The sequence below is a fragment of the Rhinolophus hipposideros genome (genome assembly GCF_964194185.1).
Source record: "Rhinolophus hipposideros genome assembly, chromosome: 5".
Classification (NCBI taxonomy): domain Eukaryota; kingdom Metazoa; phylum Chordata; class Mammalia; order Chiroptera; family Rhinolophidae; genus Rhinolophus; species Rhinolophus hipposideros.
Window position 1 is genome coordinate 71,038,121 of NC_138051.1, and position 23,689 is coordinate 71,061,809.

At 40.4% G+C, this 23,689-nt stretch overlaps 2 protein-coding genes across 3 annotated transcripts in view; one reads left to right on the forward strand and one right to left on the reverse strand.

The window, feature by feature from the left end:
- MTHFD1 (methylenetetrahydrofolate dehydrogenase, cyclohydrolase and formyltetrahydrofolate synthetase 1) overlaps positions 1-23,689 on the forward strand; it is a 55,257-nt gene that overhangs the window by 12,856 nt on the left and 18,712 nt on the right. For both annotated transcript variants that reach the window (XM_081049320.1, XM_081049321.1), the window contains exons 3-16: positions 8,286-8,345; positions 8,764-8,817; positions 9,689-9,825; positions 9,971-10,071; positions 11,846-11,982; positions 12,198-12,309; positions 17,176-17,303; positions 17,787-17,884; positions 18,031-18,204; positions 18,843-18,979; positions 20,574-20,620; positions 21,257-21,364; positions 21,510-21,584; positions 21,766-21,868. In XM_081049320.1, coding sequence (XP_080905446.1) covers positions 8,286-8,345; positions 8,764-8,817; positions 9,689-9,825; positions 9,971-10,071; positions 11,846-11,982; positions 12,198-12,309; positions 17,176-17,303; positions 17,787-17,884; positions 18,031-18,204; positions 18,843-18,979; positions 20,574-20,620; positions 21,257-21,364; positions 21,510-21,584; positions 21,766-21,868 — 1,471 coding nt within the window. The remainder of the gene's footprint in view (positions 1-8,285; positions 8,346-8,763; positions 8,818-9,688; positions 9,826-9,970; positions 10,072-11,845; positions 11,983-12,197; positions 12,310-17,175; positions 17,304-17,786; positions 17,885-18,030; positions 18,205-18,842; positions 18,980-20,573; positions 20,621-21,256; positions 21,365-21,509; positions 21,585-21,765; positions 21,869-23,689) is intronic.
- On the reverse strand, positions 536-1,888 carry LOC308498054 (26S proteasome regulatory subunit 10B-like). Its single transcript, XM_081049334.1, is given in 2 exon segments — positions 536-1,152; positions 1,156-1,888. Coding segments are annotated over 2 exon segments (1,167 nt in total). The 5' UTR covers positions 1,831-1,888; the 3' UTR covers positions 536-660.

The window sequence follows — 23,689 nt, forward strand, 5'->3', positions numbered from 1 at the left end:
AAATAAATAAAAAAAGTTACAAAAAAAGAAAAAATATAGTGAGAAGAGGGGCGTTATGTTACATTTTTGCAAACCCTTTACTATCTTGCTTAAGAAGAAGACAACTGTATTCCCATCTGTGTCTGCATTCAATCTCTTGCTGTGTACTAGTTTGATTGAAAGACATGAAGAAAATCTGTACAAGACGTATAGTTGTAATGGTGGATATTTTTCTTTGTTACTACACCAGGACTCAGATCAGTAAATTTTTTTTTTTTTTTTTTTTTTATGCAGAACTGAATCAAACAGATTTTATTCAACTTTTTTAGGATGAGGAAAACAAATGATATAAAATAAGTCATAAGAAATGCTCTTTTAAACTACTATCTTAAATCATTTCAATGTTTTACAAAATGCTCACACAGCAAATATGAAAAGCTACAACATACTCTTCTTTTATAACTTATGCTGTCATAAATGCAACATTAACAAATATACAAATTTCTTCTGTACCAATCTTAAAAGTAGAATCAGTGAATTACTAATTCTTTGATGTTATTCATACACATTTATTCATGCGCCTTTAATAAGATCATTGCCAATACATACATTATTTTTCTTAACCTTATTTTTATATTAAGCCAATGTCTGTCATGCATCTATCAAAATCCTTACAGTAAATTACACAGGTTTGTAGTCCAATTTAGACTCTAGTTTCTTAGAATCAGCCACTTTTCTGACTGCTTTCATGAAGTCTTCCTGTACTACAAAATCATGATCAGCACGAATTGCAAACATACCTGCTTCAGTACAAACATTTCTCAGGTCTGCTCCATTAAAGCCATCTGAAAGCTTCACAATTGCTTCATAATCTATTTCACCATGCTTTGTAATGGGACCTGCATGGATTTTCAATATATCTAATCTTGCTTGTTCGTTTGGTAAATCAATATGTATTTTTCTATCTAATCTTCCTGGACGAAGCAAAGCAGGATCCAGTGTGTCTGGTCGGTTTGTAGCCATTATCATTTTAACTCTGTGTAGAGTATCAAATCCATCCATTTGATTCAGTAACTCCATTAAAGTTCTCTGAATCTCTCTATCAGCTGAAGTACCCTCAGAAAACCGACGACCACCAATAGCATCTATTTCATCCATAAAAATAATGCATGGTTAATGGTCTCTGGCATAATTAAACATTTCTCTGATCAAATGAGCACTTTCACCAATATACTTGTCTACAATAGAACTAGATACGACCTTTAAGAAATTGCAGTCCAGCTGGCTAGCAACAGCTCGTGCCAAGAGTGTTTTTCCTATACCTGGTGGTCCATATAGTAAACAGCCTTTTGGAGGTATTATTCCTACACGCTGGACTAATTCTAGGTTTGTAAGAGGTAATTCTATCACCTCTTTTAATTCCCGAATCTGTTCTGACAGCCCTCCAATTTCAGAATAAGAAACATTCCCAGGGTCTTCATGAGACATGTTGTAAACCAGTGGATCCACCTCTCTTGGCAAATATCTCATGATAGTTAGTGTAGTCATATCCAAAGCAACTCTTGTTCCTGGTTTCAGCTTACTTTTGTCAAGCTGTCGACGACAACCCACAACATATCTTGGTCCATTTGTAGCTTTAACAATGAATTTTTCTTCAGTTAATTGCTTAAGTACTTCACCCACAATCTGCCCAACACTTTGTAGGGCCTTCGGATCATTTTCAGACTTTTCATACTGCTTGGTAAGTTGTTTCAATTGTTCCCTTAACTCCTTCAGACGGCCATCAATCTCCTTGTGCTCCAGCAGCTTCTTGCGGTAGTCCTGAAGCGCCTTATCTCTAGGGTCTGCCATGATGAGAAGCCGTCGTCGCTCATAGGGGATCAAATCAGTAAAATTTTTAAAGGTCTGTTAGTTAGTTGCAACATGGAATCTGAAACTATCTTTGAACTTTCCTACTTTGTTGAATCAAAATCTGTGTTGCAGTTTGAATGGATATGTACCCATGCATGGTTTTGTTATGTCCTTCATTCCTCATTTGGAAAATAATGGTTCACTGAAGTATGTAGGTCTTCCAAATGTTAACACATTTCATTATGTGGTATAAAAAAATCATAATCATTAATATCACCAATGAACTCATCAGAAACTACTTTATTATTGAGGAGTTATCAAACTCACAGAAGTGGATAAAAAAATTATAATTTTTGCTTGAAAACTCAAATTTTATCATTGCAACAAATACTATTAGTTATTTCCTTGAAGTAGCAGGCTAACTTTGTCCATTGTTGAGAAACTATTGCCAAATATTCAAAGCTGATTAATCTTGTTGTCAGTTGTACTTTCAAGATGGCGTTCCATTTCAAAATGCAGCTAGTTCAGCCTCCGAGGCAGAAATGCACAAGTGCTTTCCCAGGTGACGAGTGCATACTTTTGTATGCCGCAGAAGTGCCTTATGAGTGCTTCCTAGTTCCTTACACAGACTATTGTGTACTCACGGGTTGAGGTTTAGTAACATTAATGGCTTTTACTGCTTCAGCAAGGGCACATCTAAATGAAACAGGCATCTGTTTTTACTGAGAGTGTGTGGCAGTGAAGAAAACCTTCGTAAAGAGAATCGTTTGGTGCCACTGTCTCGATTCATACTAAGTCACCAGCAGTCTTAGCATTACTTTTGCAGCCTCAGTACAGATGTCAATACAGTAGAAAGGTGAACAGCATCACAATAGTATTATGAAAATAGTTTGGCACTCGCAGATCTGAAAGGGTCTTGGGGTTCTCCCAAGAATGCATGGACCACACTTGGAGAACCATTGCCCTAGGCAATTTCGACTGGTCCCACATATCAGCTGTAGGCCAGTAACTTCTATACCTGGATCACTTCAGAGTTCGGGACTCTGGGTTTCTGGGACATCACTTGTTTCCCTTCCGTCTCAATCTTTTTTTCTTACTGTTCCTCATCTCTCAGAGGAACAGGGATCTCCCTGTTCCTTCCTCATCTCACCTAAACAGTTTGAATGCATCATGGTTCAGCCCTCAGACCACTTTTTCATCTTACTCTTGCCCTAAGTGAGGTCACCAGTCTCAGCTACATGGGAGAATATGTCCTAATTCAGGTCTCTGTCCAGGGTTTCTCCCCTGAGCTCGAGTCATCCAATAGGAGGCCTTCAAAAATATTTGTCATATGGACAAATGTACAAAGAATGTTTGAAGCGTTGATTTGGATAACAGGAAACTGATAGCTTTCATTTGAAATTCCCTTCAGAAATACTTACTTCTTCCTCACTTTACATTTCTTTCTTTCTGTATGTCTCCACATACATCATTTAATTCCTGGCTAAGTCTCTGTTCAGTGTTCATCAAGAATTTCAGTGAATAGTACTTAAATATTTTTCCCAATTTCTGTTCATTACCTGAGAGGACTTAGCTGAGAAGAAAAACACAGAAGGCCTGGTATGTTCCCTGCTGTGGTGGATTTTTCCATTTTATGCAAATTAGTATGAATCAAAGGTGTATGTTGTGGGTATACACTTGGTACCTCTGGGGGACCAGTTATTTCTTGGCGTATTCTTGTGAACTGTCTGTTGTAGAAAGAGTATGTGTCATGGACAAAAAATCTGTTTCTGTAAACCTTTCCTTAGCAACATTGGGATTTTTTCCCCCATTTTTAAGTTTGACTTCTAAACTCGTATTTTAAATTTGATTGCAAGTGTTTTTGTTTACATAAACACTGTTCTGCAGCTTTGTCTCCTATGTCCTTGGCCAGTAAAACAGTGGTAGAACATTTTAGTCTTGCACTTTAGCACCAGAGTCAACATCTTTCTATGATGCAAGGCTTACACATGTTATGTTGTAATTGTTGACCTTAAACAAATAGGTAGCCAGCTATTTCTCCAGCAAAATGTGTTTATTCAAAAACAACAAAGAGGGCCGTCCCGGTGTCTCAGGCGGTTAGAGCTCCATGCTCCTAACTCCGAAAGCTGCTGGTTCAATTCCCACATGGGCCAGTGGGCTCTCAACCACAAGGTTGCCAGTTCAATTCCTCAAGTCCTGCAAGGGATGGTGGGCTCCGCCCCCTGCAACCAAGATTGAGCACAGCACCTTGAGCTGAGCTCTGGGAGCTCAGCGGCAGCTCAGCTCCCAGATGGCTCAGTTGTTGTTTGGAGCACGGGCTCTCATCCACAAGGTTGCCGGTTTGACTCCTGCAAGGGATAGTGGGCTGCGCCTCCTACAAATAGCAACGGCAACTGGACCTGGACCTGAGCTGCGCCCTCCACAACTAAGACTGGAAGGACAACAACTTGAAGCTGAATGGCACCCTCCACAACTAGGATTGAAAGGACAACAACTTGACTTGGGAAAAAAAAAAGTCCTGGAAGTACACACTGTTCCCCAATAAAGTCCTTTTCCCCTTCCCCAATAAAGTCTTAAAAAAAAAAAAAGAATTGTAATTCAGGACATGCAGTCTAATGGTGAACCACCTGCAAGTCCAGAGAAACAAAGGAGAGAGGAACCTCTATCATGGATGGGGGAGGGACTGTTGTAAACGAAGAGCCCATTGGAGGAAACTGAAAGTTCAAAGTATAGTGACTTTTCACTGACTGAGTTATGGCAGTCTCCCATTGGCCAAGGAGGAATCTTTCTTCCTGCTGAGGCAGTCAAGTAGAATCAACTTCCTCTGGGAGATGCAGGTGCAACTCTTCCTATTGGGGTCAGGAGTGTATTTTGAGTGACATGTGAGAGTTCTCTCTTGTAGCCTGCCAACTCCATTTTAAATGAAGTTTCTGTTTATTAATCTTCACATACTCACCATTCTGCTGCCTCAGACCTGGCAACCCGGCACCACCACACACTCAAACCAGAAACCTGAGATCATCTCTTTAGGATCTCTGTCCCTCATTCTCCACATCTCCTTAGGGACTATTATGCTGTTGAGTCTGCCTCTCCTAAGCTCTAGGAATCTGTTCCCTCCTTTTGATTTGTACTGCTCCCACCTGCTAATGGTGGATGCTTCCTGATGCGGATGCTTTCAGTCTGTCCTTTTAACCTCCAGCTCCTATGGTAGCCCTTGTCAAAATGCACATCTGATCACAATCCACCCGACCCTGCCCTCTCCCTAGCCCTTACAGAGGGAATGACAGTACTGCTTCTGTAGTGTCTATTAGAGTTCAGATGATTCGTATATACTTCTAGGTGTTCTAATTTTTATACTACCTCTATGTAGTGGGAACACTTTCCTCATAGTCACAATAACTGATGTGCAAAGCCACAGTCAGAAAGGCACAAAGTGTGGGATATGAACCCAGGTCTGTCTCTCCAAAACTCATTTGCTTTTCCCTGTTGTTTTTCTAATTCCTTAGCATTGCATTCAAGGATATTCATGACCTGGCCCAGGTATATATATCTAAAAGCTGAATTTTTTAGAAAACTGGTAACTTCCTAAATCACTAAATATTTAAAGGAAATTAAGACCTGACTTTTCATTATAAGAGATACAATTGAGGCTATATTTCCAACCCATTAGCACATAAAATACTTCAATTATTAATAATATAGTAACTAATACTTGCTTCCTACTGGGAACTATGCACAGTGCTTTTTATATGGCACCTCACTCAGTCCTCACAAAAGACATGGACAAAACAATACAATTAATAAAATCAGCTAGCCTAAATATCTACAAAGGTTCCTGAAGCAGAAAGAAAAATTAATGATAGACCAATGCCCAAGATAGTTTATGGCTGTGAAACAGGGATCGGTAAACTGTGGCCGATGTCTAAATGTTGCCCAGGTTGTAAAGGGTTGACAAAGAAGCAGATATGAGACAGTATGTGGCCTGAAAAACCTAAAATATATATCGTCTGGCCCTTTCCGGAAATAGTTTGCACTCCTGGTGTAAAAAAAGAAATTGTTCCTAACTTGTTCTGGGATAAGACCTTTTTTGGATGATGTAATTCACCTCCTTTAAGGAAGAAATTAACATTCTGATAAAATGCATAAGTGATTTTTCTTGATAAATTATAATGGGATTAAGATTTGTTCTGGGAAACCAGTCTTCCACTCACCCACTTGACTGTCAGTCAAGAATCTACTGTTCTTCAACTAAACATTCTTTTTGCATCTAGTCTATCAATGATTGTATAATCATTTTCCCCTATAAAGTGCCTATCCTGAGAGGGAGTCTTTGAATTGGGTAAAAGGTCTTTTCCTTTGCATTAGGGTTACAGTGAAACTGTGACATACACTCATAACCATTAAGCTTTCTTTTTAAAACTGGTGGCAGTTTTGCAGTTTTAGAAAAATTCCTTCAGAAATATTCAGACAGAAAACAGTTCCTATAAAGGAACAATAACAAAAGATTTCAGACTGATATAACACTACATGCCGAAGCCAACATTTCTGAAGGAAAATGTGACTCCAAATTCAGCCAAGTGAGTTCAAGTGCAAGGACAGCAGAAAAATATGTCGACATAAGGAAAGTCCAAACCTGTAGATAATTTTTATGACTTTGTTTGAGCCAAACTGATGACAGTTGCTGGGAAGCAAGATTTCAAGTGCTTCCGAGAATAACAGTTTTGCAGTTTCTTTTATGCCTTTGAAATTGAGGGAATGAATATAAGGAAGATTATATGAAGGTGGGAGAAAGCAGGGCAGTGATTGAATTACAAAGTAATTAAGATTATGTGGTATTACTTCTGGCATTTCAAAGGAGTGGTAACATAGATGCACAAAAAACGATGGAGAGGGCTTGCTTAAGGCAAAGATAACCTTTTACTAGGGAAGTTACAGGCCTGAGGTGTGACTATCCATCTTGACCTGCCCAATTAAGAATTTATGATTTATTTACAGCACCCCTTTTCATCCACAAACATTTTCAGATACACATAGACTCAGAAAAATGTCCACATACCTTTCATCGAAAAGTGACTTAATAGTTGTTTTTCAGCTACCTGAGAAATGAATGAAGATAAACTGTCGAAGAGAGAAGTTATAGTTTTAAAAGGACTAGCAGTGAGTGATAAAACCATTTAAGCTCATAGTAGTTATAACTAACTGTAGTTACAAGTAGTAATGAAAATGTTAAAAACAATACTTTTATATTTAGAACTATCTCCTTTCCTACTTTGATCTAAAAATCCCAGAGTGCATTAAGCCTGGAAACTGAATCAATGAAGGTTGGATGATAAGGGCAAAGAACATGTATAGAAAATGACCAAAGAAGAAACATGAGAGGCATTAAAATTCTAGGGAAGCCCTTACAGGAAGCAAGTAACGCACTTAGGTTCAGATAATCCATAAAAAAAAATCAAACTCCCCTCAAAGGACTTATCTGGCTTTCTTAAAATTAAAATTTCATTGGCAAAACTGAGAACTTTTTGTACAAACGACAACTGAAGCTAAGAGGAAGGCCATGTTCCCCTCGGGGTCCGGGGGGAGCTTCCGGTAACAAAGACTGGAAATACTGTTGCTAAAGGTCAGCTTCTTTCCCTGGCGATTTTGGAGAAGCCAAATTTACTGTAGTGTATCACCATGAGAGTCTGTTTCAGCCTTGAAAGGGACACATGTCAACCACTGGAACTTGGAAAGATATTTGTAAAATAAAATTTCACAGATAAATGGTTACAATAAAAAACTGTAAATATATCCATGATTAAAGAAATGGAGGGAACATGATGAGACCTAGCGTGGTGGTTCAAAGGATTTGGCTTCTGTGCTACACTTTTTCTCTCTGTCTTGAGGGTCACAGACCACCCTTTGCCTCACATGGGTGTCTGTAATGTCTAAGCTAGAATTCGGTCCACCCTAGCTGGTTTCTCAAAGTTCTTTGTGTGGCTGGTCACGAGAGCTTCCCGCTGCCCTTGGGGGTGAGGGAAAGGAGCAGAATGTGCCCCCTGGTGTTCCTGCTTCTCAGAGCTATGACATTTCTCTTGCCTGTTGACAATTCCTCAGCCCTGCATGCCGTTGATCTGGTTTGTCAGCTTAATGGCAAGCAGAAATGCCACGTGTTTCAGGCAGGCCTGCAGCACTTTTGCTTGGTTTCCAAGGCAAAGGCAGATGTCCCCTGCTTTTTTTCTTTTGGCTTTTTCAGTGAGAATCAGGTGGATCTTGTTTGTGGAGGGAGCCCTAATACCACCTGTGTTCAGCTCTCCATCCTGCCCCGGAATTCTCCTTATTTTCCTGTTAAAGTTCTCTGCCACAAGTCTCATGATTAAACGTTCTTTTTATCAAAACTAAAATTTTAGAAGCTTTTCTGTACACTTTGCCTTTCTTTTCCTAATCATCTGATTTGCATGTATTTGTTATTCTAGGTTGGCAACAGAGATGACTCCAATCTTTATATAAATGTGAAGCTAAAGGCTGCTGAAGAGGTAAAGTCTAGAACAGCAGTGTCGTCAGCCCCACCCCTACCCCAGGTCCTGTTGATTACCCCTTCCCTTTGTGCCCCTCCCCGTAAAAATTTTTGTCACCCACAGCAGACTTTAGTTTATCTATTGTGCAAGTCAGAAATGGGTGACTTAGAGCTGCAGCCTCTGGTTTACCTTTGAATGTTTTCTAATCAGTAAACTGCTTACTTCCCAAAGAGCAGAAATAGTGGACATGAAATTGGCTTAAGTGCAGTGGTGACAATTAACAAGCAAATGATGAGTGAGTCCAAATGAGAGGCTAGTTCTTCAGAACCTATGAGGGTGAAATGATTGCTAACACCACAGGGTTTGTAAAAGAAATGGGCCCATGTCTCAAGTTCTCGTGCCAAATACCTTTTGTTTTAAATGTTCGTTTTTACAGATTGGGATCAAAGCCATTCACATTAAATTACCAAGAACCACCACAGAATCTGAGGTGAGCTTTTAGGAACTGAGTGTTAAGAGGACAGCTGATGACTTTTCTTTCTGGTTTTTGGTTTAATGGAACTGTAGGAATTGATACATTCAGCATACAAAAGGCCTCCAGGTAATTCTTTCTTCACAGACTGAGCCTCTAGAAAATCTTTGCAAATCCCCGCAGAGTAAATGGTACAGTCTTAGGGCATGAATGTTTGGTACTCAAAGTGTGATTGCAGCATCATTTGCTTCCAGATCACCTGTAATGTTCAGTAAAATCTGGTCCTTGGCATATAGTTATATGCATCTTAAAAACCAAACGTCTATTCCATGTACTTGTATCTGATGCTCAAAAATAAGCAGAACAAGCCATTAGTGATTAAAGTCAGACCTGTGGTTGCCCATAGGGATCAACTTTGAGCGGGCAGGAGGGGAAAAAAACTTTCCGCAGTCAGGGAAATGTTCTACATCTGCACTGTCCAGTAGGGTAGCCTCTAGTCCCATGTGGCCATTTAATTAAAATGAAATAAAATTTAAAATTTAGTTCCTCAGTTGTACGCCACATTTCAAGTATGCAGTAGCCACTGTTGTAAATTGTAATTGTAGAACATTTCTGTCATCACAGAAATCCCTATTTGGATGGTGGTAACATAGGTATTACTGTTCTTAGCTCTTCTGTTTGATGGGTTTCTTACCAGACCCAGGAAGATTACATTCAGTGTTTCAGTGTTTCAGTGGGTTCCTCTCAGGATTCAAGGGGAGGCACTTTCCAGGAGGACTACAGCTAAACTCTTGTGGGGAAAGGGGACAACCTGTCTTTTGACTTGGAAAGTTTCTCCACTCTTTCGATTTCTCTGTGGCATACAAATTGTATGTGGCCTTACTTTTAGGTGTTAAAGTACGTTACATCTTTGAATGAAGACCTCACCATACACGGGTTCATAGTGCAGCTACCTTTAGATTCAGAGAAGCCCATTAACACGGAAGCAGTGGTCAATGCTATTGCACCCGAAAAGGATGTGGACGGGTGAGTGTGGCTTGACTCTCTGGATCACGTTGCATGATTCTAATTATAATGTATTTCTCTCCTGGGAACATACCACATTTGCTTTTCAATAGTAAAAGCACCCAAGTTACCTTTATTTCCCCCTTTATTGCTTTCACTGTTCTAGATTGACTAACATCAGTGCTGGGAAACTTGCCAGAGGTGACCTGCATGACTGTTTCATCCCTTGTACACCTAAAGGATGCTTGGAACTCATCAAAGGGACAGGTAAAAACAAAGCACCCTTTCTGAGAGCCTGGTCTTGACATGTGCAGGCGCAGAGGAGATGCATTGTGGGCCCTATAGAAACAGACTTGATTGTCACAACGACCTGTGTACTGGGAGTTGTACCTAAATTCTCACTTAATTTTCTCTACAATCCTGTGAAGCAGGTACTCGATAGGTTCAAAAGCTGAGAAAACAGACTCAGAGATTGAGTAATTTGTCCAAGAAGCAGCACAGCCAGGATTTGAACTCAGAGTTATTTGAGTTCAAAGCAAGTTATCTTTGGTGAAAAAATAACCTATATGACACTAAGAATTCAGATAGTATGTAAAGGTACAAGGTGAAAAGTCCCCAGCCCCCAAATAGGCACCAGGTTCCCACAGTCATTCTAGGACTAGACAGATGGCTGCAGACGATCTCTTAACAGTTGGCTGTGTTACCTCATTACCTAGTCAGGATCTTGCTATTTTAATTTCATCACAAATAGTTTTAGCAGAGGTTATTTCTTACAAGGAAGTGTGTCCTGTTGAAAGGAAGTGGATCAGAAGTTTCAAGTGGAAAGTGTTGACCAGTGGAAAAGAAAATTTTCTGTGGTTGGCAAGAAAAGGTCAAGCTCTAAGCCTTGGGGCAGCCAGTACTGTTCAGTCCCACAACTAAGTTTATATTCTGCTGCATATTTAGCGAACAGTGTGTTATAACTTGATAAAAACAAATCCCATGAGTCACAGCAGCTACAGGCTTCTCACTTCCTTTTACTGGTAGTGAAGCTGCCATTTGCCCTAATGCAGCTTCAAGTCCTTTGCTGAACCCTAGAAAGTATAGTAAGGTACCTTTTAAACACTTCAGACGTTGAGGGCTTTACTTCTAGATGTTTATGACGTTATTTAGGATAAAATCAATGTTATGCAAGAAGCACAATTTAAACACAAACTGCCTTAGGGAGAAGTCCAGTTCAGCCATGGATAGGCAGAGGGGCTCAGGTAGACTTTATTTCTGCTTTCTTCTAGCTCCTTCTCACTCTCCGCTTGGTGGCTCCAAGCAGCCCCAGCCTTGTTCCATCCTTGTGTATAACAGTCATGGAATTGGATCTCATTGGCCAGGGGGTGAAATATGGTCATTTGCCCACTACTGAGTGCTTACCCAAACCATCTCTATTAAGTAGAATATCTCAGTCATGAAAAGAACATTGGAATAGTGACAGAAGAATGGATGCTGAGTAGACAAAAAGAAAGCGTTCTACTATGGTTAAAATTCCTTTTTATCACTTCCCAGCAAATAACCATATGGCTCAGGCTCTAAGCCAAAAGAGAAATTTGGATGAAAAACTACATAAATTCACTTACCAAATTGGAAAGAATTACCAATACTAATCTAATTTCCTTCACTTTCCTCCACCCCATTACATGCCCCCTATTTGTTATAACTGTTTTCCCCATGTAATTTAATCTGATGTCTTCTTCCACATAGCTGTATGTCAGGGTTTCTTTTTCTCCTTGAGTGTAGGTTTTCTTCCTACTCTCCTGTGACTCAATAAATGGATCTTGGCTTAAGCTGCTCTCTAAAACCCACAGCAAGAAGGACACATGTACAAGTACCAATTTGTAGCTGAAACCCTAGAGCTGAAAATATTATTTCCAAAGGAGGAGTGTTTTTAGGAAGATTTCTTTTTTGATGCTAAGAACCCGTTTTTGAGCCCTTGTTCTGAATTTTCCCATTTAGGCATGCAAAGGAGAGCAGCTTCCCCCAGTTCTCTGATGCACGTTGGCTTTTCTTTCAGGAGTGCAGATTGCCGGAAGGCACGCTGTGGTGGTCGGGCGCAGTAAAATAGTCGGTGCCCCCATGCATGACTTGCTTCTGTGGAACCATGCCACAGTGACCACCTGCCACTCCAAGACTGCTGATCTAGGCAAAGAGGTAAGGGGTCCAGACTGGAATGGAAGACGTTCTCTGTGTGTGTGTGTACACGTGTGTGTGCACGCATGCACATGTGTGGTGGGGCGTTCCCACCTAATGGGAATACCTAACATTAAAGTGCCAGAAACTGCCATATACTGTACCTCATAACCCCTATAACAATTCTCTGATTTTTTCACTGTTTAATTTCTGAAGTCTGAACCCTCTTTCTTTAGGTATATAAAGGTGACATCCTGGTGGTTGCAACTGGTCAGCCTGAAATGGTGAAAGGGGAGTGGATCAAACCTGGGGCAATAGTCATCGACTGTGGAATCAATTACGTCCCAGGTGAGTGTTGCTGGAGGAAGAAAGTGGTTTCTGGTGGAGGGCGAGGCAGAGGGAGATACCTGGGTTATCAGATGAATCCTAAGTGACAACCCCTTGTGTTGCTTTAGGTGTGAAGTACTAAGGCTCAGTGATTGTCCTGTCCACGGGTGCATGCAGTTACTAGATGGCATAAATGCCACTGGCAGGCAGGTCGGCTTGATGGCAGAGCCTGTGGTTTTCACCACTGTGTTGTGCAGCTCCCAAGATGACTTTGTCCAGGGAGAGCGGCCAAAAGGGAGATCTCACTCTGTCTTCATGTAGAGACCAGTCTTTATTTTAACAAAGGATGCGTGGGTTTAACATCATCTTTGGAAAGTTCTGTGAGATTGCAGAAGAGGGATTCATTCTGCCAGGATTCCTCTATAGGGCTTTACAAAGAACACTTTTGACTAGGCTTTTACTACGCAGAGAGCAGAGAAGATAAAGCCAGCCTCACAGCCATGTCCACAGCTGTACTTGGCATTGTCCTCGCTAAGTCATGCCTCATTCTCCTGTTTTTGTTGATGATATCACCATTCTTCCTCCCCAATCATTCCCTATATTGGATTCATTTTTAAATACTAGGGTCATTTCCTCTCGTCTCTGTCCTCACCGTCACTATTGAGTGTAGCCTCCCAGCTGGGTGGACTGCTGTGACTTTCTTACTGGTCTGACTCCCACTCAGACCCATCTCCGTGCTCTTTCCGTGTTCACCTTGACGTGGGCCCACGAGCCTCCTCCCATGTCGCTTGTCAGACTCCTTAACCCCGTACTCATTTCCTCCTCTGCAGCCTCTTTTCTCACGTGACTTTGTGAACGCCTGCCTTAAGTTGTAAATCGGCACGTGCCCTGTTTCTCCTCTGTAGTATCTATGCCTCCATCTTTAATGGAGTAGGCGGCTCTTTTTTCAGGAAGTTTTCAAACAAAATTTGAAAGGACAGTACAATGAATACTTGCGAGAACACCTCATAGAGTCAAGAAGGAACAATCTTTTAGTTGTTTTTTTTAAAAATTTTTTATTGGGGAATATTGGGGGACAGTGTGTTTCTCCAGGGCCCATCAGCTCCAAGTCGTTGTCCTTCAATCCAGTTGTGGAGAGCACAGCTCAGCTCCGGTTGCCGTTTTCAATCTTTAGTTGCAGGGGGCACAGCCCACCATCCCATGTGGGAATTGAACCGGCAACTTAGTTGTTGAGAGCTCACTCTCTAACCAACTGAGCCATCTGTCCAGCCCTCCAGAAGCTCAGCGGCAGCTCGTTGTCTAGCTCACGCTCTAACCAACCGAGCCACCCGCCGGCCCTCGAAGGAACCATCTTATTGAAGTGACTTTCTGTGGATCAAGCACCATCCCAGCCCTGGGGCTACACAATGGCATGAGTTTCACTTCTAGCCCCTTCTTCCCCACCTCCTCTCTGTCTGAAATGCCTCTTCTTCCTTCCAAACCTTATCTGATTTCCCCGCAACAAGGGATGATCTCTCCTTTTGGAAATCCTCTCCCTTCTTCCCCTCCCATAGAACTTGGTGTTTCTTTTATCATATATGTCTCGTACTTGGTGTCCTGTGCTCTCCTCCTTGAGGCAGTCAGCTCCTCAGGGCAGTGGTCTCTGTAGTGCCATGTCCAGCTTTACGCTTTTTGACTGCCGGCGCTCTCTGATCTATTCAATTGTTCAAGGGAATTATAGCAACAATAATTTTTTTTCCTCCCTTCCCACCTCAAGTTTGAAATACAGACACTAAGCTGCCAGGAACATTAGTCACTGTCAAGCCTTCACTGTTTTTAACCTCCCTCCCACTCTCCCTACCATGCTTTTAAGACAGTAACTCATAATTGAGCACTCATTTTCTTGTAGAATAATTATCTAAAGGGTGATAAAGTGCTCTTCTACAATCCTCACTTTGAGTACTGGCGATGTGACATTCTAGCTCATTCTGTTTAAAAGGTTGTATCTTCCGTATCATATTTCTGCTTTTGGCAATTTTTTTTTGGACTAGATTTGAGGGAAATGAAGAAGCACCTGGGTGGGGATCTTAAATCCTGTAGCTAGAGATGAAATGTTGACTTAAAACATGAAACGCACCATCCTGTTCATATTCATTCCTCACAGAGATGGTCAGATATGAATAAGATGAAAGCACTGTCTTCTCTCTTGGTCAGCTGTATTTTTACTGATCCTGGGCGTATAGTGGGATAAGTATCAATAAGTCTGGATTTTATTGTTCTCGGAGGACGGCAGAATCACTGAGAGTTACCAGACCATGGCTGGGCTGGAGGACCTTCAGCCTGTTCTAGGCAAATGCTCATTTCGAAGCCCAGTGTTCCACAGCTGGGCCACGTCTTGGTTCACAGTTTGATTATTTAAATCGTTTGCGTAGGTCTACTCAGGGATACCATCATAAGTCACTTGCCAAATTAAGAATGAATTGAGGTGTGCATTTATTTATTTCCAAAACAGGAATATTTTTAAGTTTCAAGTGTAGAGCAGGAAGTATTAGCGAGAGAAACACATAAGTATTCTTCCTGCTTGGCTTACTAAAGATAATGTGAGAAGGGCTTCATTAATAGTAAGTGTTTTATTTGGAAGGATTGTAAAAAGAAGGAACAGTCTCCCCACCCTATCCCAATCTAGTCTTATCTATCTTAGTGAGTTTTATACTGGACTCCATTATTAGGGGTCCCCAAATTAGATGTGAAAAATTCCAGTCTCAGCTGGATCTTCAGTTGAATTTTCTTCATATAATTTCCAATGTAAGAGAAATTCTAGGCCTGGGGTATTTAAGCAAGATGTTTGTTGGTGACTGAAACCATACACTTCTGAGATTTGAGAAGTGGTCACTTTCTAGACCACATCATACTTTCCTTGACATACTGTATAAACATCAGAAGGTCATTCAAGTCAACCCTGGTAATGTTGGGTTAAGTTGCTCATCTAGTGCAGCATTTAGTTGTATAGCAGTTGATTTGTCTCTATATGGAGAAAGTAACTAACATTAATAAATAGAAATAGACACGGGTTATTTTAAGCTAGCTTCAGTCTTAGACTATTAAAACCTGTACAGAGGACAAACTTTTAACAGTATTTCCTTGGCATTTTGAAATGACTTTAATGGTTATGAGAGGAAATGTTCTTCCAGAAGTTGCTGCTTTATTGTCTTCTAGAAACCTGAAACTATCTGGGGAGTTTTTGTTCACTAGGTCCGTATGGTACATACGGATAGAAAATATCTTATGTATGTAGCACGGGAAGGGAAACTTATTTTGGAGAATGCTTTTTCTATTTCAAGAATATGCACATTTTCTCACTTGATTCTCAGCAAGCTTGTGAAATAAGTAGTATTAATCTTTTTTTGCATTTTTGGACTCCTGATCAGTAAGGAGCCCACAGAAGTTGAGGATGGGCAATTAGTGGAAGAGCTGGTCCTAGAGCCTAGGTCTCTTACGTCTGACTTTATGGCTATACAGTAAGTCCTCACTTAGTGTCCTCAGTAGGTTCTTGGAAATTGCAATTTTAACCAAAAACAACGGATAATGAAACCAGTTTTATCATAGGCTAATTGATATAAACAAGAGTTACGTTCCTATGGCGTATTTCTGGTCACAAAAAACATTATCAAACTTCTAAAATAAAGACTGAAACACTTCTAATATTAAACATTGAAATAAATGTGAGCTATACATACATTTAAGAAAGATGAACAAAAACAAGTAAGATAATTATTTTCCAACCCACGTTTTCCAGTTCAGGGTCTTCTTAGGTGGCCAGAGCCTATCCTGGCAGCTCAGGGCCCTCGACTGGAACCAGCCTTGGACAGGAGGCGCGCGCACACACACGTGCACACACACTCAGACTGGAACAATTTAGACACACCAGTTAATCTGATGTGCACATCTTTGGGATGTGGGAAGAAACAGAGAACCCGGAGAAAACCCACACAGACGTGGGGAGAATGTGCAAACTCTACACAGACAGTGGCCCCACCCTGGAATCGATTTTTTTTTTTTCCCCATCAACATTATAACAAAATGGTGTTGAATGAAGCTATGTTACTTGAGAACTGCTGTACCCTGAAGCTACCTCTCTTGGTTGTGGCGATCCGATCAAAGAGAAATGTGAAATGGCTAAGATGATACCAGATCCTGCCTCAGAAGCCTTAGAGCTGGGAGGTCTGTGCCTGACCCGCAGCCCCTCCGGAAGTGCACTGAAGCCAAGTGTAGGATGTCCTTTGTGTGAGAGAGCAGTGATGCAGCACTGGGTTTTGTTCTCTTGAATAGCTATTCTTTGCTGGTAAGATTTGTAGTTATTCTTGTATCCTTTTAAGGAAAGTGTAATTATATTCTTTGCCTTTTGCATACATTTAAGTAGCTGCTCATCTTTGGAGTTGGATGTTGAATTGTTCCTCCATCTCACGCATGGAGCCGACAAAATGCTGACAGTTGCTGTAGAAACAGTATCTGGCAGCTGTGACATAGTTGGAGCTTTGTGCACCCAAAAAATTCCTTTGTAAGCTTTAGCAAATTAACATTTTAAAAGGTGCTCATTATATATTGGGTAGTTGGCTTTAAGAAAAGAAAACAGTTGTTATTTTATTTGCCACCTGACAGAGTACAAAAGGATGCTTCTGGTTCTGGAAAACTAATTAAGCACCTTGTAAAATAAGTTTCTTCCTAGGAAATAGCCAACACCTGTCATCCCATAGCTTTTAAGTAAAGTAGGCACTTCAGCCCAATGGGAGTACACACCCTAAACTCTACTTAGTTTTTGCAACAAGCTGTTGTAGTTGATCACTTAATTTAGAAATAAACACCAGGATTACGATTCTGAGACTTTGAATTTTTTCCCCCCGTGACCAGATGATACAAAACCAAGTGGGAGAAAAGTGGTGGGCGATGTGGCCTACGGTGAGGCCAGAGAGAGGGCAAGCTTCATCACGCCCGTTCCCGGGGGCGTGGGACCCATGACGGTGGCCATGCTCATGCAGGTGCGTGTAAATCAAAGGTTCTGGAATAGCACTAAGAAACTGGTAGCATTCAAGTTCCTGCTTTTTTCCCCACGTAGACACGTCAGGAAACCTGATCGAAAGCTAAATAAAGATGTGAGTCTATTGAAGAAACAAGGGAATGGAAGAACAGAGAAATAGAATGAGTAGAGGAAAGTAGGGAAGGCACAATTCTAATTTACTTTGGAATGTGACACCTTGAGGAAAAGAAAAGTGCAAACACTGCCTTTGCCAGGTTCGTCTTGGCTTCCTTGCCCTTTTTACGACACCGCCTGATACGGGGAGAGGCAAGCAGCCCGGGGCATTTTGGGTGCCTGTCGACTCTTGCCTAGAATTGAAGCATGTTAATTGGTGGATCATAAAGCTGTTTATTTTGTGATTGAACTTGATTGAGCCAGGATTAAGAATTGAGGTGGAGGTTAAAATCATAGCCTCTCTAAGTTCCATTTATGTCATTTTGTTTAGAGCACAGTAGAGAGTGCAAAGCGTTTCCTGGAGAAATCTAAGCCAGGAAAGTGGCTGATTCAGTATAACAACCTTAACCTCAAGACACCTGTTCCAAGGTAAAAATAAAATTTTACTGGATTAAGAGCTTTGTGGTTTGTCATTTTATACTGCTACATGGATGCCCTGTCTGGTCATTATTAGGATGGGATTGATTAATTCAGTGAATAAAGACTGATAACATTTTTTCTATATTTCTTTTAAGTGACATTGATATATCACGATCCTGCAAGCCAAAGCCCATTTGTAACCTGGCTCGAGAAATTGGTCTGTTCTCTGAGGAGGTAGAATTATATGGTGAAACAAAGGCTAAAGTTGTGCTGTCTGTGCTGAAACGCCTGAAGCAGCAGCCCGATGGGAAATACGTAGTGGTAACTGGGTATGGTTTCTACTCATTTGCTGATCAAATCTTAATATTAACCCTGATTATTACTACCAGGGATTGCATTTTCACCTGGCATATATAGTGGCAGTTCCTTTCATTTGGTTTTAGCATTTTCACAGGTATTTTTTTAATCTAATTTGATCCTTGTAGCCACCATGTGAGGGAAGAGTAGATTATAACCTTTCAGAGATGAGAAAAGGTGCCAAATTGTTCATCTAGTAGCTGGAAGAGTAGGGTCTTAAAACGCAGTCTGCAGATGGAATTGCCTTTTCCCGACCCCCAGTTCTTTAAGTCAGTACATCCACTGTGCGTTCATTTTTATTGCTCAGCGAGGTTACCTATAAAAACTAGGTTTTGAGACTAAATTGAGAATTTAAATCGTAGCAGTGTCTTTCTACACAGTGGGTATATTTGCTCCTTATAGTTCGAAGAGGTAAAGTACAGCGGTGTTTTTTTTAAGTTAAGGTTTGGGGGAAGTTACCACTAAGACGCTTGGAAAAGTTTCTTTTCTGGTAATGTGTCTAATTATTCAGATTAAGCGTCTTTCTCTAGGATCTGTCAGCTCTGACATAGTGATTCAAATCAACTTCATTCCGTAAATTTAATTTTCCTCTTTTGATTTCATCTTGAAGAATAACTCCAACGCCCCTGGGAGAAGGGAAAAGCACGACCACAATTGGGCTGGTGCAAGCCCTTGGCGCCCACCTTCATCAGAATGTCTTCGCGTGTGTCCGGCAGCCTTCGCAGGGCCCCACCTTTGGGATAAAAGGTATCGGTGGGATCAGACGTTGGGTGGCCAGAGGACACCTGCCTCTCCTTCAGTCCTCCCCAACCCACTTGACCCATGAATGCTATGGCGTGTTCCACTTATTTCGATACTAGGAGTGTCTTCCTCACACCTCCCTGTGGTGGTGCTTCTGGTGAGGGCTTTCATCGGTCACCCCAGGGCCTACTGTCGCTATGTGACACTGCACCGAGATGCCTGGGATGGGTAATACGTAGGCAGAGGTGCTTTTGTGTGACTCATAGTGAACCGTCACAGTAACAATAAAGGCAGTTATAGCCACCAATCACCATGTTGACTTCCTAGAGATACAGACAAATCCTACAGATGTTTTACCCTATGGGAATAAGGAAAGCCTACCTTTACTGCGTATGTGTTTTATGCCAGGGTTTGTGCTAAGCAGTTCATGCGTATTATTGTATTTTCTAATATAAGACAGTATTATCTCCATTTTGCAATGGCAGCAACTGGGACCTCAGGCAACCGGATCAAAGTCACTGGTGTTACAGACCCAGAGTGGGCCCCCATGTCTTTTTTAAGCTCTAAGACAACACGTATTTCTTTTGATTGTATGAAAACATGTTAGTAATCATACTTCCCCTTCAGTTTTTGATAGCTTCAGTACTGTAAACCTATTCTTTTCATTATAATTACTTCTATTAATTATAATAGGTTCCAAGAGTTAGCTTTCTTATTTGCTTGGTAATAGGGTATCGCATATTCTGCTTGTCCTCGTGATTACTACAAATGTTAACTCTGGGTACAGCTTTGCACCTCTTTTGTGTATTGTTTTGCTTTGTTTTATACATGTGCTGACTTACTTCTGCTTTTGAGTTTGTCTTGACAACCCCATTTCAATGTCAAAATGAGCCTTTTTGCTTGTTCTGCTTATTGAACCCAATATTCTCCTTTTTCTTATATCATGAATTGCCCCGTTTTCATTGTGTGGTGTGTGCCTTACAAAAAAACTAAAATGAAAATAAACCAAAAAAAACCCACAAAATCTGTACCTTAAATTGATGTTTATTTCACTGATAACCTGAATACCTGGATATTTTTGACTGGCCTTTGGTTAATAATCCAAATCGGTCAGCAAACATCTAGTAGTTAAGCTGATTTCTAATATACGTCTACTCTTTAGGAAGAATTGCAGTCTCTCTGTGTTTGGTGTGTGTATTTTAAATATTCCTTTTTTTAAATGCCAGAGTAGCAATTATGAGAGTATGAAATTGAACAGGTTTGCCTTCATGTAACTAGCCTGGGTCTTTTCACAGATATTAGGAATCTGTTTCTAAAGATAATGAGTAGGTATGTATGTGTTCATTGTTCTGAGTCAAGTTAGACTCAGATTTTAATTGAGAGACTACTCAGTATCACACGAGCACGTGTTTTAACTTAGTAAAAGAAAATTAGAAAACATTTGATCACATGTGTCCCAATGGTCGTAAGAAGTAAGTAAGTACTATGCATAGCACTTATAAAATTCGCTTTTATTTGACTGATTCGCTTTTATTTGACTTCCAAATGTCTTGGTGGAGAAGCAGATTAACATAAGTCTCACCCTTGACCTGTCTTCTAGGTGGTGCTGCAGGTGGTGGCTACTCCCAGGTCATTCCTATGGAAGAGGTAATGTACTCTGGGATGTGGTTGAATCAGACCAGATTTTATTATAGTTTTCCCTTCCAGAGCTTAAGCTTTACTGTAGAGGCCTTAGTGGACAAGCGACTTGTTTTTCAGCAGAAGTGACACTTTAGAGAAAAACATCTTAATTTGCAAACTTGTGAGACAGCTTAGTTTTTTGACATGACAAGGACTTCAAAGCTTGGCTTTCAGTGGGAATAATTTTAAGCAAGTGATCAAATGAAGCACGAGATTAGGAAGAACCAACATGGAGTAAATTCAGAGTAAGAGCTACAGAAGTAGGAACAGTGTAGGCACAGAGTTGGGTTGTTCCAGTGTCCTCGTCGTTTGATGTGTAAAGGACATGTGTGTGTCCTCAGTAATCCAGTGTTGCTGTTGATCCCAGTGGTGTGGCGTTTATGATTACTGAACATGTCACTTAGGGAAAAAACACAATTTTCCTTAAAATAGGCAGTAATGTATATTTTCCAGCTCTGCCTGTATTAGGTATTTGTCCACTAGCTGTGCGGCCATCAGTTTTTCCATTGGCTTTAACAGAGGCATTGATTTGGTTGCAATAGAATGAATGTTGGAAGGATGCAGAGAAGTTGAAAGACTGATGTGGCTTCTGCTCTTTTGTAGTTTAATCTCCACCTCACTGGTGACATCCATGCCATCACTGCAGCTAATAACCTTGTTGCTGCAGCCATTGATGCCCGGATGTTCCATGAACTGACCCAGACTGACAAGGTATGATGCTGAAGTCCCATGGGCACTTTTGAAACAGTTGAAGCACCTGAATTAATGTTGGTCCTTTGGGTGCTGATGATGCAGATAGCAAGGTAGTGGGGTTCTTGTCATTTAAAAAAACCTTTTTTTCCCCCTTTTCTTTAAGGCTCTCTTTAATCGTTTGGTACCGTCAATAAATGGTGTGAAAAAGTTCTCCGATATCCAAATCCGAAGATTAAAAGTAAGCTTTTCCCTTCTTCATTTTTGATATTGTATGAAATTAGGTGTTTGGTAAGGAGGTGTTTCCCTTCTGAATTTAACATGGTTTGTATTTTCTAGAGGGGACCCTATCTAGAGATAGGGAATCAAAAAATTTTTTATATTTATTATGCTTTTGTTTGTTTTGTCTGTTTTGTCTTCAGAGACTAGGCATTGAAAAGACTGATCCTACCACACTGACAGATGAAGAGATAAACAGATTTGCAAGATTAGATATTGATCCGGAAACTATAACTTGGCAAAGAGGTACCAGGGCCACATATACGCACCCTTTCCTTTGGTAATACTGCACACCCCACACCCTCCATAGGAGTTATTAAAATGTGAGGTCTGGAAGCTTGTGTACTGGAATTTTTATGTATAAGACATGACCAAAATGGTGACATTCATTTTTCTGGCCACCTTCATCAATTTCTCTCCTTATTAGCTATAATCAGACCTCCTTTTGTTGGCTTAGTTGGACGTTTGCTGGCTATTTACTGTTGATTGCAGTGAGGGTGGTTTCACAGAAGTTCATGCATAAACCAAACATAACATTTTGCAAATTTGTTATATGCAAACAATTTTCTAGTGTCATGAAGTAGAAAAATTATGTCTAATCCCTTCTTGAATCATGTTGCCCTTTATTCTCGGAACTCTTATCTGGCATAAGTGACTTGATTTTTCTTGTAGTTCTCTAGCTTGCATACTCATTTTTACCTCACTTTATTAAAGTCCCTTGTAACAAAGTAGGTAGCCTTAAAGGTTTAAACACTTGGGAATTTAGTGAGTGAGTTGCCTAGCTTCACTGCCGTACAACTAGCCCAGCTTAGAGTTTTCTTTTGTACCAACAGTGCATCCATTGTCTATCCTGTATCACTGCTGAGAAGGAATTTTCCTCCAGTCCAGTAGAACGCAGCTAATGGCCAATTAATGGACTGTATTTGTGCTTTTTGTTGGCTCAGTAGCTGTTGCTATAAATGCTAATGGCATTTTTAAGATGACTCTCTTAATATATAAAACCACACTGATGTTTTTCCCTTTGCTTCACTAGCTTTAGACAGATGGTATAATATTTTATGAGGAATAAGCTAAAGATCTATTTTGAAAATTTAGTGTCCCATTTGCTTTTGCTTTGCTTTGTGTCTAATTCATGCTTTCTAAGAAAGTAGAAGCAGACAAGGAAAAAAAGGACCATACTTATTGACTGGTTATGTATACAGAGAAGTTAGGTACAAGGTACTTGACACTATATGTTTTGAAAAATAAGGGTAGTCTCCAACAATACATTATGTACTTCATTTATCGTGGGGGTGTGTGTGTGTGTCTGTCTGTCTGTCTGTCTGTCTCCCTTCAAATGCTGTATAATACATTGCTTTTGCTGTTTAAATTACTACAGTCTTTATGGAAAATACTTTGGCATGTTGTCAAGTGCCTTAAAAATTCCTCTCCTCTTTGACCCATTTGGAGTGTAACCAGTGTGGTGTTGTTAGTTTTGTGTTTTGTTGTTATTGTTTGGCACATCATTCAAAAAACAAAATTGGTAAAACACTAAAATATTAACATTAATTAGTTGTGGGAGGTAGAATTAAGATTAGTTGGTTGATCTTTGCCATGTTTTCCAAGGATACACAATTGGATAGATATTCTGTCATCTGAATGGAAATTATTTCTTCTAAGTGTGCTAAAGGAAAGAGCAGGTCTATTACCCAGCATGCTTCCAAAGGCATTTGCCTGGCCCTGCATTTATGGCTCTTGTGTTTCTCAGGGTGGTGTAAGGTCAGTGAATCAGCCCACAGAACAACAACACAAACTGCAGCCTTTTCAAAAACTGTGGCCCTCTCTGTTTTTCTTGTGATTTCAAATGTACTTTAAAATAGATCCCAGATATCTAGTTAATTGTTTGAATTCCCTAGACAGATTAAAACCAAATCACTCCACATTCCTTTTTTAAAATATAATTCCAGCACGTTTATAATATATGAACATCATTCCTTAACTTGAACCCATATTCTAGCTTTGCCATCAGTTTTGAAATCAAACATTAATAGACATTAAGTTAGACTTAACTGCATTAAAATTTGGCTG